This window comes from Battus philenor, unplaced genomic scaffold (genome assembly GCF_028537555.1).
Source record: "Battus philenor isolate CCGP_79_NKW_IND1 unplaced genomic scaffold, ilBatPhil1.0.hap1 SCAF_13, whole genome shotgun sequence".
Lineage (NCBI taxonomy): Eukaryota > Metazoa > Arthropoda > Insecta > Lepidoptera > Papilionidae > Battus > Battus philenor.
Window position 1 is genome coordinate 13,647,044 of NW_027181675.1, and position 14,400 is coordinate 13,661,443.

Consider the following 14,400-nt stretch of genomic DNA (forward strand, 5'->3'; position numbering starts at 1 on the left):
GACACTTGTCTTTCAACGTTTCAATTTACTAAGGTGAATATTAATGATCACTAAAGCACAAAAATATTTTTCATTATCTTATTACTTTGACTTAGATATAATAGTATACACTTTTGAAAAAATATTAGTAATTTTTTTTCCTCTCTATCATGCGATCAGTCGATATATTGTGTTCGAGAATAACGTACGACTATATTCTTCATTAGGAATATCTCTGCATTTTATTGGAACTTTGTTGAAGGTATTTTGGCCTAAATTTTTTTAAAAGTTAATAGTACGGCGATTTGATTTGGGTGATTTTCCGATCTCGCTTTATACCTCTCGTTTTAATTTCCTGTTGCACTATGAAGATTTTCAGTTGGCGTACAATTCAGACATTTTTAAATACCCATGGAGCTATGGACAGTTGCTTCAGGATGAAGTTCAGAGACCTCTGGATTTTTGCTAAGTTGGAACCAAAGCTGTGCCCCAAAGCTCAACTCCACACGTTTTATTACCGTTTTGTATCAAAAGCTTGTCGTCTAGCAATAATCTGTTGTTTTTGCTCAAATATAGGCTTTTGTATCTCAGGTTTATCTCATCTCTTTTGGCTTCTATGTCTCTCTTCCACGTCAGTTTGCGATCTTAAAACATTACTTATACTTTCTAGATACCCTGCGTTGTTGCTTTGTGGCAATTGGTTGTTCCAGAGTGGGACTGATAGACAATTTTCTCTCCGCAGTGCAAGTGTCATATGAACTGAGTTGGGAGGAACTATCATTAATTCCCCATTTTTCGAACCTCTCGTCTATCAGATCCAAGCTGTCATGTAGTGCAAGCGAGGCTTCCCTAAGTAATTTATTGCTGGCCAGGATGGCCGTGTCGCCTGCAAAATTAGCCAAGTAGTCATAACCTTGATAACCACGACATATCATCGGTTTGAGGTAAATGCAAGTATATGATGGAAAGGCGATGTGCATTGATCTTCCTTAGTTTGAAACAATCTATCTGTTATCTAAGATTTTATTACAGAGAATAAGCTATGAGACAATAGAGATTTTAACTTTGAAGTCTTTTGTGCAAAACGTTATCAAATGTCTGCTGTACGTTCAAAAATGCTGTGGAGCAGAACTCTCCTCGTTAAAAGACACGTCGGTTCGTTTGGCATACTCTGTGTATTTGTTCCGCTCGACCATGATATTTTCTGAAGCCAAACTAATAGTCTGGTATCATTTATCCACCTAAGAGTTCTTTTGAGAGCCTTTACAGAAACACTTTTTATAATGATTCTAAGCTCGCCTTAAGACGCTTATTGGTCTATATAAAGACAATACATGAATAAGCTTCCCAGGCTTTTGAACCATTATTATCTGAAATTTTCCAAATGGTTGAGAAATATCTGATTCGCAGCATGCCATTGAATGGCATGACCAGAAAGATAATTTTTCTACAAGCCCTATAAAGTGAATAGTACGGCATCGGTTGCAGATAGCGGTTTCAGATTAGCTTGTATTATGGCGTCATTTACTTTTAGTAATGCTTTATTTTTATTCCTCTGTTAATGGAAATCTTGTCTTCCGTGTGTCTACTAAAGTGCCATTCCTTATAAAGTGTTCTCTTCTTCAAGATCTTATTCCTGCTGAAATCCTAATATGTAAAGTGTTCTTAGATTCATGAGTACATCTCCAACATCGGGACTGAATTGTAATTGCAAAGATTCATCTAGCCTCATCCATATTGGATTTTAAGACTTTGAGGAATATTTGTTATAGTAATTCTTTGCTTATGATGTCGCAGAAAGACTAAATGCGTTCGCCTATTGTAAACACAAGGCCGCATCCGAATGTGGTTTGAGGATTCGTTCAAGCATGGGTCAACTCAAAAGTACATCCGTGATATTCCCTTATAGAAATTCAAGACCTTATGTCTATTGATTTATCAAGATATCTTATTATTTTTTTGGGTCGGTTGGCCAGTGCGTTGGATCTAGAGTCGAGATAGTGGTTAATATATTATTGTCAACGCTTTTCTTTAGTTCTCACCCTCACGTGGATATAAATCTGGACCTCCAGTGAAGGTGCTTGCAATCCCAGGCAATCGCCGTCAGGCGTGAAGTAATAAATTTTTTTTTTTTTAATTTGCATGTTAAGTTTTTATTAGATATTAATACATTATTTTTTATTAATGCTATAGAATGACATTATAAATATACCAATAATTATAATATTTAATAAATTGCAATTTCATCCTTAATTTTATTCATTACATATATTTTATAATAGTAAAAATAATAGTTTCAATTATTAATACCACGATTTACAACCAACAAACGTAAAAGAGGAAGGGGTACTAACGGTGACGGCAGACATTCTGATTTCGTTACTTTTTTGTTTGTTCAATATTGCCGCGCTTTTACTACGCGTGTCGCTAGACGGGCGACTGACTGACGCCATTTTGTTTCTCGGTTCGTACGCTCTACCGCGTTGTGAGTGTGGAAGCTCTAATAATTTTATTTTTGCATTACACGTTTATAATTAGATCGATTGTGCTATATCTATATTGTTTTTATTGGTTGTATTGCTGTGCTCATCATGTCTGATCGAGAGGTACTATATTTAAATCTCAATCGACATTACCATTAGTGCCTCGTGCGCTTATTTTGCCGGGGCTAGTTTTAACGTAGTCGGGTTGATCGAATTACAGAGAAGTCGCTCGAGGACACGCAACGGTTCACGGGAGCCGGCACCGAAGCCTCCAACGATGTCAAGGGGTCACAGTCGGAGCCGGTCTAGAACGCCGCCACCGCCAAAAGCCTCCAGCAGAAAGTATAGGAGCCCGTAAGTAAAATTCTAGAAAATATGTATTAATCTTAAAGATAATTATTATTATTAGCATACTTGATATGAAATCATTGTTTGTATATAGTTTGTTGATCATAACCTCTTAGGGTATGGTTGCGCAATTATATGAATTACATTACAATAATTCGTGTATTTTAGCGTGAAGACTAATTTTCTTTTATATTAAATTAATAGTAGTAATAACTATATAATAATCTAAATAATTTTTATTTAGAATTTTAACATAGGCATAATATTAATCGGTTGTTTTTGGTTGCCATGCGCTTTATTAGTCAATTTTAAATTTGCGGATAGTTAGGTTCGCTGACCTTGAGGATTCAAACAAATTGTATATCTTAAATCGAGGTCGGAAGCAAGGTTAAAATAAAAGACCATAAGACGTCAAATATTGTGATGTGTTAGAATATTTTTATTTTTTATCAAAGTATAAACAGATTAAATATACATTGCTGATATTTGTTTAAGAACTTAGAACTTCAATTTGTATTTAAATAACACCACATGATTCCGAATGAAATTCATACTTATATATTGTCTAATAAATTATACTTAAAAATGTTTAAGAAACTTTAAAAGACAATGCCTTAAGTTAATAATTTAAAATACACTAAAAACCTCTATTTCTCTATTGCAATAGGTTTATGCGGTCATAATTTTGCTTCTAAGCACTAATGTAAGGCATCTAATTTGTCACAGCTTACTTGTGAAAAAAGGTTAATGTTCCTAGTTACAATACAGTTTTCATCATAAGTTCAACCATGGAATGTCCCCTGATAGGCCTTTGCCTATGTCCATCAGCAGTAATTCCATGGTTCCAACCATGGCTAAAGCCCCAAGGTTTTCCAATACAACAGGTCGGTTGTAAAATGGTTAAAAGTGTAAAAACTGCCAAGGTTAAATAGTTCTTTTACAGTGACATTAAATACATAAAATGATGTTTAAATTTTATATAGTGACATATCAATGTCAAGCCGAAATAAGCTAATATATAAAAATTAAATGTGTCGCATGCTCCTTAAATATTTTTAAAATCATTGCCATTCAGAAAATTATGAAAGTGATATAACACATTATGTTCTTTCTGTTAATATGACTGCTAATCTTTACTTGACAAATTATTATATAAAATAACTGATCTTCATTTTACAATAATTAATTCTATGTCAATGACAGACAAAAATTAATTTTTTAACGGCCTGATTCTATATTAAAATAGCACTATTTGTAACAATCCCTGAATAAAAAATTTGTGATGTAGATATTTATATACAGGGTGATTGGTTATAGATGTAAAAGATTTTAAGGCTAGATGTAGCTCATTTGCCAACTATTACCTGCTAAAATTTATTTATGACTATTGTATTAGAATTTTTATTTGTGTATTAGAAATTATAAATAACAACGATAATATAGTAAGAAAAAGTGTTTTTAAAATTCAGATTATATGTTAAAATTAATTATTGTTTACTATCTGGCCCTTGTGGAATGGCCAGAAGTTATTCATTTGGCATATTTCAATACAAAAAAGAATTAATGTTACTTATTTAAGTGAACAAACTTCGAAGCATTCTTTTACCTCAACCCTTAAAAGCCCGCATATTCTTCATCATTGATCCCTTTCAAGCCTTTAATCATTCATCCTGGGTCTATAATTTTTTTTACTATCAGATAAATTATACAAATAGAAAACTTAATTTATCTTTATAGTTAAGTTGTTCCATGTTTTAGAAAAGCTGCATATGCTGAATCACCAAGTATTGTTTGATCAAAACATTAGCTTACCGCTATGACAACCAACAGTTTTATCAACAAATTGTTGATAAGGGGAAATTTTATGAGTTTGTTTTATGTACGCTTGAGTGCTTTTTATGTTTTTACATTTTACTGATATGGTTTTTCGAGAATTGAATGGTTACATCAGTATTTTTATTCCAAAAACATAGTGGCCAACTAAATAAAAAGAAAAAAGTTTGAATTACAAAGATATATAACAAACTTTTCTTTTAAATTCAACCTTGCTAATAAAATTACCTACAGTAATTATTTTGAGTATTAGGTTTCACAAGAAAAGTTGTTTTTGTTTATATTGAATCAGGATGCTAGAGAATGAATATTTCGGTTGTTTACTGAAGGGTTCCTCTAACATGGATGTAAAAAATAGCAAAATAAAGATTTCTCGTCAAAGAAACAGAAAGAACATTACTAGATGATTTTGCAAAATGTATTGAAATGTATTAACTTTTTCTAAAAATTATTTTGAGTATACATGACAACATATAATTAATTAATTTTCTGGGATAAGCTTTTAGATTTAAAGACAACCTAAAAATAAATGTTACAAAATAAAAAATATATATATGCAGAGAGTAATAAATAGTGTAAATATATATATCCTAATTTAGTACTTTTATGTGTGGACAAGTTTTTTTTTGTAATTCTCATGATTGAGCTTTAAATCAAAAACATATACAGCACATGAGAATAAATATTTACAAATAAGTCTAATGAATCTACTATTTTCATCTTGTATAACAACACCAATACTAGTTGAAAACAATCTGCCATGTGCAACTTTTGAACAGTTACACATTTTGTCTGTTATTTATTTATTTATTTGCACTTTTTTGTACACCATAGTTAATAACTAAAAAAAAAAAACAATTCATGCAGAGATATAATAGTTGGAGACATTTCAACTGGTGTAATTAGTTTACTAACTATAATATCTTATTTAAAAAACTATTACACTAACAATTCTATTCACTGTTGTCACTAACAATGTGCTAACTGCATCAGATATTTGTAGACGATTCAATTTTTTTTTTCTTACTGAACTGTTTAAGATGGCATCTTGGGGACATCCCTGGGTGTCCCTGGTCAAGTTAGATATATAAAAATCCCAAGCCTTATTTAGTTTCCTCGATGTAGGTACTTTAACATATTCCATGCCATGTAGAGCTCATACGACCCCCTCTGCATTTTCAGTTCAGACCATTTGCAGTTCTTCATACGTCTTAAAATACTACTTTTAATTTTTAAAGTGTGGATCGTATATGCCCTATGTGGCCTGAATGGAAAACATTTCAAAAATTGTTGTGGTACTTGTTACGTGTAGTAGTTATAGTTTAGTATATAAGATGTGCATGTTAGTTGTAAGCGGTCCCACCGCTACTGACGCTGGTCGCACCGCAGGTCGCGCTCGCGGTCGGGCTCGCCGCGGCGCGGGTATCGCTCGCGATACTCGCGCAGCCGCTCCCGATCTTACTCCCCCCGCGGCTCATACCGCCGCTCGCACTCGCACAGTCCTATGTCCTCCAGGCGCCGCCATCTTGGAGACAGGGTGAGTGGTGACATTGGAGATAGGGTGAGGACATAATTTTTTTTATTTATCCCCTTTAGTTTGTAGTACAGTGAGGTATTATGACAACAGAGTGCTCTGCTTTGTAACAGATATAGTGCCATATACGTATTAATGACTGACCCCCCCCCAGGAGCTGCAGCACAATCTACCTCACTGCCCCCTATAATTATAAGATATTACAACACAGTACGGTTGATGGTAAATGATCCACGGTTGTGGTTTTACAATGTTATGTAAAAACCTGAAACAAAGCAATTAAAATGATGGTTGAGTAAATAGAAAACATGAAAGTCCTGAAGACTACAATTGTTTGTAAGCTTATCAGCATACTTAAGTTTAAAGATTTACTATTAGTCTGTAAGTTCCAAAATTCTAAAACTAAATTGTAACTACATCTGTTACTATCTAAGAAGATGTGTCCTCATAGCCAGAACAAGTCTATTGACAGACATTCATACCAGCATATTTGAACACCAGCATTCTTTAATCCTTATTGCAATATTAGTCAAGAACTTCGCAGATAATATCATATGATACTGATCAGAAACAGTGAAATTCATGAAAACACTAGCATATTGTACCAATTATCTGTAAGTCATGTAAAATTGTGTTGGTACAAAGAGTTGTATAGTAAATCGAAAGGTTATCGGGTGGTGACAATAAGCCGGGTAGACGCAGCGTGGGTAGCGCCCCCACTAGTTGGACTGATGACATTGTAATAAGCTGAAAAGAAAGCAATGATAATGCTATCTGTCATGGTGACATGTCATGATTGGGGTTGGCTTCCTGTGAAGTCACACCCTTTTCACACAGACAATAAAAATGTTTAGATATAAGATTTTGAATTATTTTCATAATGTGATGTGAATTGACATAAGGATAATAATGTATTGTAACAATAAATAAAACGCGAGCATATGTTCATTGTCGGACAGGAAAATCCAACGCCATCTCGCTGTCTTGGAGTTTTTGGTTTGAGTCTTTATACTACTGAACAGCAGATAAATCACATCTTCTCTAAATATGGTGCAGTTGAGAAAGTTCAAGTTGTAATCGACGCAAAGGTAAGAAATCATATCTTTACTATGTTTTATGAGAATTGTAAATTATTCAAGATATCCTGTTATGCCGAAATGCATATTTGGGTATGTATTGTGGATTTTATTACACTACTGATGGACAAAGTATATATGATATTTATAAAACAATGTAATATAATATGGATGGCCAAATTGCGTCTCGACAGCCACATGCGGCTTTTTGAACGATGATTTTTGAGCACCGATTGATTGTTGTATTATTTCAATATTTAAATTTATATTACCTATGCCAGCTCTTGGGGAATTGAAACAAATTACTGATGTAAATAATTGTTACGATTCCACCATAAAATTAGCGAAAGCCAAACGCCGATCATAATTAACTAATCAGCAACTTAAGTATTATTAGGAGTGCTGTCATATACATGTCATTATTTCTAACTGCAATGCACATGTTTTGTACATTTCTCATATAATTTAAATATTAAATTCAGGCTCAAAAAAATTTCAAATTTCGAACAATAGAAACAAACAATCGAACTATTAAAGAGTTTGGCCACCCTCTGAATATATATATGTCAAAACAGTGGTATAATGTACATTTAAATAGTAATACTGTTTCTAATTTTCCACATGTACTACACTGCCAATATTGGTTAATTCTATTAAGAGGTTGTATATGTGTATTTAAATGTATTTCATATGTAAATATATTTTTTTACTGTCCTTTTTTAAGTCTGAATAAAAAGCTTTATTATTAATATGTATACATGTATTTATCATAGAGTAATAATAAAAGTATAAATTCAAGCAGCAGTTGAATGATTTTATTAATGATAATATTTGTTTATTAGACCGGCCGCTCCAGAGGTTTCTGTTTCGTATACTTCGAGTCCCAAGATGACGCCAAAGTGGCCAAGAACGAGTGCACCGGCATGGAGATCGACGGGCGTCGCATACGCGTTGACTTCTCCATCACCCAACGAGCGCACACACCCACGCCTGGCATCTACATGGGCAAACCTACGTAATTATCCTTTTTGTAACTTAATTACACTAACATACACCGTACCGAAAAGTAATATCACTTTCTTAAATTCAATTCACATGACTACATTGTTAACAAGTCTTTCATTCTATATCAACAATATGGTTCACCTTCATTATCAACAACCTTTTGCCGTCTAATATACAAATCAATTCCGGAGCGGTAGCAAATCAGTCGATTTTTCTGTAAAAATGTCGACAGAAACGACATTACTTTCCGGTTCTCCTAAATATATATAGGCTAGACAAGTTATTTAACACTTCGCATGCAGGCAAAGTATATTTTCACGTTCTTTGCAGTCTCGACCGAGCGCGTTTTTTAATAGTCATACAGAATATTTTTTAGTATAAATGTTTGTTCGTAAAAACTAAGTAATTTTCGATTTATTGCGATTTTCTGTTTAACCAAACATTCGTACGATTCATGATAAAGCGCCCTCTGCACGCGTTAGCGGTGGCGAATTGTACCCGCATGCCAAGTGTACAAGCAAATCTAAAAATTTACAAGTTTTATCTTAACAGTTTTTTCACACCACTGTTTAACCAAATATAACTATAAATTGTGGTGGTATAAATATAAATATATATATGTATAATGAATTGTAGAAAATATCCCCAACTTTGAAATGCCTATACCATTTCCGTATTGCATAGGTATCCTATAGGTTGGCATAAAATTCTCAGCAGATTTAGAGTGAACCGGTTCCAAGTTAGATTAGTTCACTAAAGGCCTGTTTGGACATTTTGAATCTCTAAACGGGCTTTCATTGATATGTTTGTGCAGAAAACTAATAACTTGTCATGTTTTCAGTAGTATGAGCAGCAGGGGCGACAACGGGTACGACAGGCGCAGGGACAGAGAGTGAGTAACTTTATTATATTTATTTTAAAATACACATTTTTATCTGTACAGTAAAAAAAAAACCATTACAAAGTATATAATGAATTTTGACACTATAAGCAGTAAAAAGAACCTTGATTATCATATCTAATGAAAAATATTTTTATCTAATAAAACAACTACACCAATTGACGTTAATTAATAAATTCCATGCCAGCGTTTTCTCGCGACATTAACACAAAGCCCAAAGAGCCGCATTTCGCTCGCGAGCCACGGTTTTGGCCACTCCTGTTATAGACTGTTTCCTATGCAAAAGAAACAAGATTCCATTTTTAGGCATACAAAAATTATTAAAATGAAAATCAAATTGTGAAAGGTAAAAAATATTTAAATAAGACCTATCACTGGAATGTCCACTTGTTAACGAAGTTGAACATTATCCCCATGTGACATAAGTAACAACATTTTCGTACTAAAATGAATTATTAATTACTCTTTATTAAAAAAAATATAATAATTTTCAGCCATTATTACCATCATTATCATATAAATCATCATTAAGAAAACATTTTAAAATTTCTCATTGTTGGTATGTGTGGTAATAAAACGATGCCGTGGTGTGTATTGCAGCGAGTACTACTACCGCGGCGGCGGGTATCGCGAGCGCGACTACTACCAGCGCGGCTACCGGCACCGGTCACCCTCGCCGCACTACCGTCGCTCTCGCCGCTACGACCGCGAGCGCTCCTACTCGCCGCGTAAGTCTTACTACCATCCCTAGGCGCTACCCGCTGCCCACGCGCCCCACCAAACCTGTCCGCTATCCTTTACCATGAATTCACGCAATCACTTCTGTCTCGGTTCCTATGTTCCACAACTTGAGTTAAAAAAGCGCATATTTTTTGTTTGTTACTGGACCCCATACATATTCGCCAGTTAATTCGTTGATCTATTTCTATTGGCGTATGTTTATCTGTTTCCTTGAGATACAAAAGTTATCACACACATTGTAATTGGATCGCATATTAACTTATGTTTTGCATAAAGTCGCGGTAGAATGCGGGGTCGCTTGTGAACATGTATCTGTACATACTAAAGCACAATTTTTGTATGTTCATAGAATTACTATTTTTCAAGTTATCTCAAACTATCTGAATATCGAATTTTGCAACAAATGTCTGCTCGAGGCGTAGAGTCGCTCGACATAAAGCGCCCGTATACAATGTGTTAACTGCTTACGTATGATAAGTACTTTTTCCATGAACCAGTTTAAAGCCAAACAAAGTCAATTGCCATATTTCATTGGTTTAAGATTTGTCTTTAATACTTTAGTCTCAAAACATAGCTATATATTATTATGTGAACATACCCTTTGTGCGCATGTGCCAATGCCGTCCAAAATCCCCCTTTCCGTAAATATCCCACAACACCCCACCTCTAGGCTGACAGGATGGTATTCTTTATGTAGATAGCTAATGTATGGCTCACCGTTAGCATAAGAAAAATAATCTAGTTATATAATATCGCGATGTGTATTTCAATGTATATTTCAATGGCGTGACATTTTGTTTTGAATAATGCAAATAATTAATGAATTAATTACGACTTAGAGGTATGGGTTTTAATATAAGTAGATATTTATAATCGCAGCACTTGAGGCAAATAATTCTCTTCTATAATGTTTTTGTTCTTATATTGCTAGGCCAATATTGTCCTCCTTCTCGGAAAGAAGTTAGGTAATAATGTATACTAAATATGTAAGCTACTGTAAAAATAGGTTTTTGCAATGTGAAAGCATTTTGACGGACCCGAATAATAATTTGTGGAGCCGTACTAAGATTTGTTATAGATTACTTAAAATACAAATGGGAAAGAGGGCCTTATTAGTGATGTATTGTAAATTTTGTACCGGTTGCATTAACTTTTGTATTGTAAGGATTTGTTATGTTACAGTGGTACATAACCAAACTAACCACCATGTCGTCATGTTTATCAAAATGTATAGAAACTTGTTACACTGTCTTCCCCGTAGAGGCATTTTATACAATTAACTATATAATGTCAAATGTTTAAACTGTTTCTGCTATTACATATGTACAATTTGCTAAGTGCAGTTCAAATTATTAATGCTATTTTTATGGTGCTTTAAACCTTGTTTCTCCAAATTAACAGATTAGTTAAATTTGCCAATGATGCCTTTGAAGTGAAATTATTTTTTATTACTTTTAATGAATAATATCAATACAACTTTTAATGGATTATATCAATACATACAACTTCTAGAAGATTGATTGTTATATAGTTTAGAAGGTTTAAACATTTATCATTATATTTAGAAGTACAACAATGTTTTGCATAAGATATGACTTGATGTAGCGCTCATGTTTTTGTTACAATAGAATTTCATCTAAATCGTCCCATTTAAATAATTAAATTGTTAAACCTTGATCTATGACCACATTTTTGTTACCGGGAATTTCCTCAAGGTTCCTTGTTTCCACATTTGCCTTGTGTTCGTGACAATTGAACACCTGCCAAAGATGTTGTGATGGAAGGGTCCCGGGAAGTATAATTTTAAGCACAGTTTTACCACAACATGTATTGTCTCATAATTTAATAAAATACAGATTGTATTTTATTTTGCCATTCAGTTGATTTTATTTCCGTTACTGTGTTTCTGCTTCTATCAATTTATCTGCAACCAGGGAGTTTGTTTGCTAGTGTCTGCGAGGGCAGACATTCTTTGGTTTGATAGATTGATGGAATGTTTTATAACTGTGCCGTTTGTCACCTGTGACACAATGGTTACTCCCGTGTTTGACTTTGCAGGTCGATATTAGTAAGTGCGTGACGCTGTGGTCAACATAGATTTTGATACAAGACACCCCCAAATGTCCGACTGGCTCCATAATGCATTTAAACTGTACCTGTTTGGGGCCGGACCTAGATTTAGATGATACAATAATTTGTAATAAGTTTCAAGTCCCCGCTGCCGACGTCGCAGCGATCGGTTTGTTTTGTTTTAGCATTAGATGTGATACGAAAAGGGTCTAGATTGTAAGTTAGCCTTGACCGCCCTGCACGGCGCGTCCCTCTAGAATGTAAAGTTAGCTCCTAATAAAAGTTCTAACACTAAGTCTAATATTGATTTTGTTTGTTTGAAAAGGTATTGAAACAAGAAGTAAAGGATGAAGTTCCTTGAAAAAGTAACTGTGTTGAAGTTTTCGAAAATGTTTCTTGAGAGTCGGTTTTGAAATGGCGGTTGCCGAAATTCCCGGGACGGCCGATGGGCGCCGAGAACAGTCGGCGCCGAAGCGAAGTATTGCGAACTTGTCTCGGCAATGTCTTTGCGAAAAGAATATGATCCGCTGCCGGTAGTAGGGAAGCCACAAGCTCGCTCAAGACTCAAGAGAGAAGTCGCGCGTAGCCAGATCATATTCTTTGACTTGGCACCTTGCCTTCCGCAGGCCGCGCGTTCATACACACATTGCTAATCTCTCGGTCGGTGTTCCGTATTGCATTTTATCTATAACATAGTATGTATTCCTATATATATGATATATAGATTTGGTGACGTAATTATTTTAGTGTAGACTTGTGTTGTGAGCGACTTGTTGAATAAATGATAGTTTTGTAAAGTCGTTTCGATATCTTCATTCTCTCACATCCCGCCCGCTTATCCGTTGTCCTTTCTTCTCCAAACCGGTTGTAACTTATGAACTGGGAGACACTTTCATGGGAAGCCATATTCATTGTATCAATTGTTTTCTAAAGGAAAACTGATACTCCTTTAAATAAAATTAGCACACTAACCTTTAAAAGCCTGGGTTTGAATTTTGTAGTTAAGTATTTATATATATAATATGAATAATTAGTTTATTTAACTATACAGTAGTACATTATACCTATTGTCAATAATCAATTGCTTTAGTTATGCTTTTATGCAATCGTTAACCAGACTGAATTGATGGTGAGAGTGAATGCACTTTTGATAAATTTTCACCTGGAAACATTTTAAAACATCCGAATGCGTGACCTGATTTGGTTAATGGATCATACCACTTTGACAAGTTAACAATACGTGATGGGCTTTTTATTTTCTAATCAGTTTTTTTAAGGGTTCAGTTAATACAAATAGAATTATGTATGCATCACTTTCATCTTGTCATTGAGTCTTGTTTTGACTTCGGTTTACCTCCAGCGCCAATGGCGCGTTAAAATCACATGTTATAATTTGAATATGTAGTCCAAGTTGATATTGTAGTATATTGTAGGAAGTAGTAAAAAAAGTCCTCTCTATCAGGTTTTTATTAAAATTCTTAACAATATTTATGTATGTATAATTATCATAGAGATACCACATTACCGTGTCCTATTGGCACACTTATTCCTAGCGCGGTATGAATCATTAATTCTTAACAAAAACAAAGATAACAAAACAACATAGTATAAAATAAATCATATATAAATTGCATATTGACTTGCTCTGGACGCGTTTGAAGACAGGCATTTGTGTTTTTACACTTAAAAAACTGAACGCAGTAAATGCAATTTAATACTGAAATAATAACAGGTATAAAACCATAATCTCTCATAAAATAACTTACAAAACAAAACCGTTAATAATTATTTAAAAGTAATAATGGTAGAAGTTATACACCGCGAGGATTCCGGGCGTTAAAACTAGTCGAGAGAGTAAGAGATGTTAGTAAGACTGACAAATTTCCACTAGCATAAGATTTTTATAGCAACAAGTACACTTAATTGGTGCATTCTGATCTAATTGTATGGATTATTCAGTTTTAAACTCAAAAAAGGTTATATATACAACAAGGACATTAAAAAGACAATTGATATTTAACAAAGTTAAACAATATTATTTCATTACGTTAACTCAATGGTTTCCGTTCATGATTTAAAAACTACTCCAACAGAGGAGTGCCAACTTACCTCTATGTAATACAACTTCAAATTCAAAAATAAAATTGGTTTTAATCGCTTTTGGCAAGCGAAAGAATCTTATGACATCCTAAAATAAATTTATAACTTTGTTTCTACACTATAAATAGTCGGATGGCAACTTTGAGCAGACTAGCGATATCTATCTATAACGTGGCCGGGGGAACTTACGAGCTAATGGCAAGATTTAGTGAGCGTAAAAAATACAATAAAATTTTGCAAAAACACTTCAATACTTTCTGATAATAAACAAAACATCTTCAAAAAATTAATGACTTGCATATAAACACCTCTTTGAAGACTGGAATGATC

The 14,400-nt window shown here is 33.9% G+C and overlaps 1 protein-coding gene across 5 annotated transcripts; it reads left to right on the forward strand.

Annotated features, from left to right (window-relative positions):
- Positions 1-2,383: 2,383 nt before the first annotated feature.
- tra2 (transformer 2) lies at positions 2,384-12,770 on the forward strand. Of its 5 annotated transcripts, none has more exons than XM_068777186.1 (8): positions 2,384-2,585; positions 2,683-2,816; positions 6,159-6,204; positions 7,137-7,265; positions 8,096-8,268; positions 9,100-9,150; positions 9,760-9,887; positions 12,296-12,770. In XM_068777186.1, the coding sequence occupies exons 1-8, from the start codon at positions 2,571-2,573 to the stop codon at positions 12,319-12,321; spliced, it is 702 nt and encodes a 233-aa protein (XP_068633287.1). In that variant the 5' UTR covers positions 2,384-2,570; the 3' UTR covers positions 12,322-12,770. The 5 variants fall into 5 exon arrangements, with proteins under 5 accessions (XP_068633287.1, XP_068633286.1, XP_068633285.1 ...); XM_068777185.1 differs by having other exon boundaries at positions 2,385-2,585; positions 6,033-6,180; XM_068777184.1 differs by having other exon boundaries at positions 2,387-2,585; positions 6,033-6,204; positions 11,959-12,770.
- Positions 12,771-14,400: the final 1,630 nt, after the last annotated feature.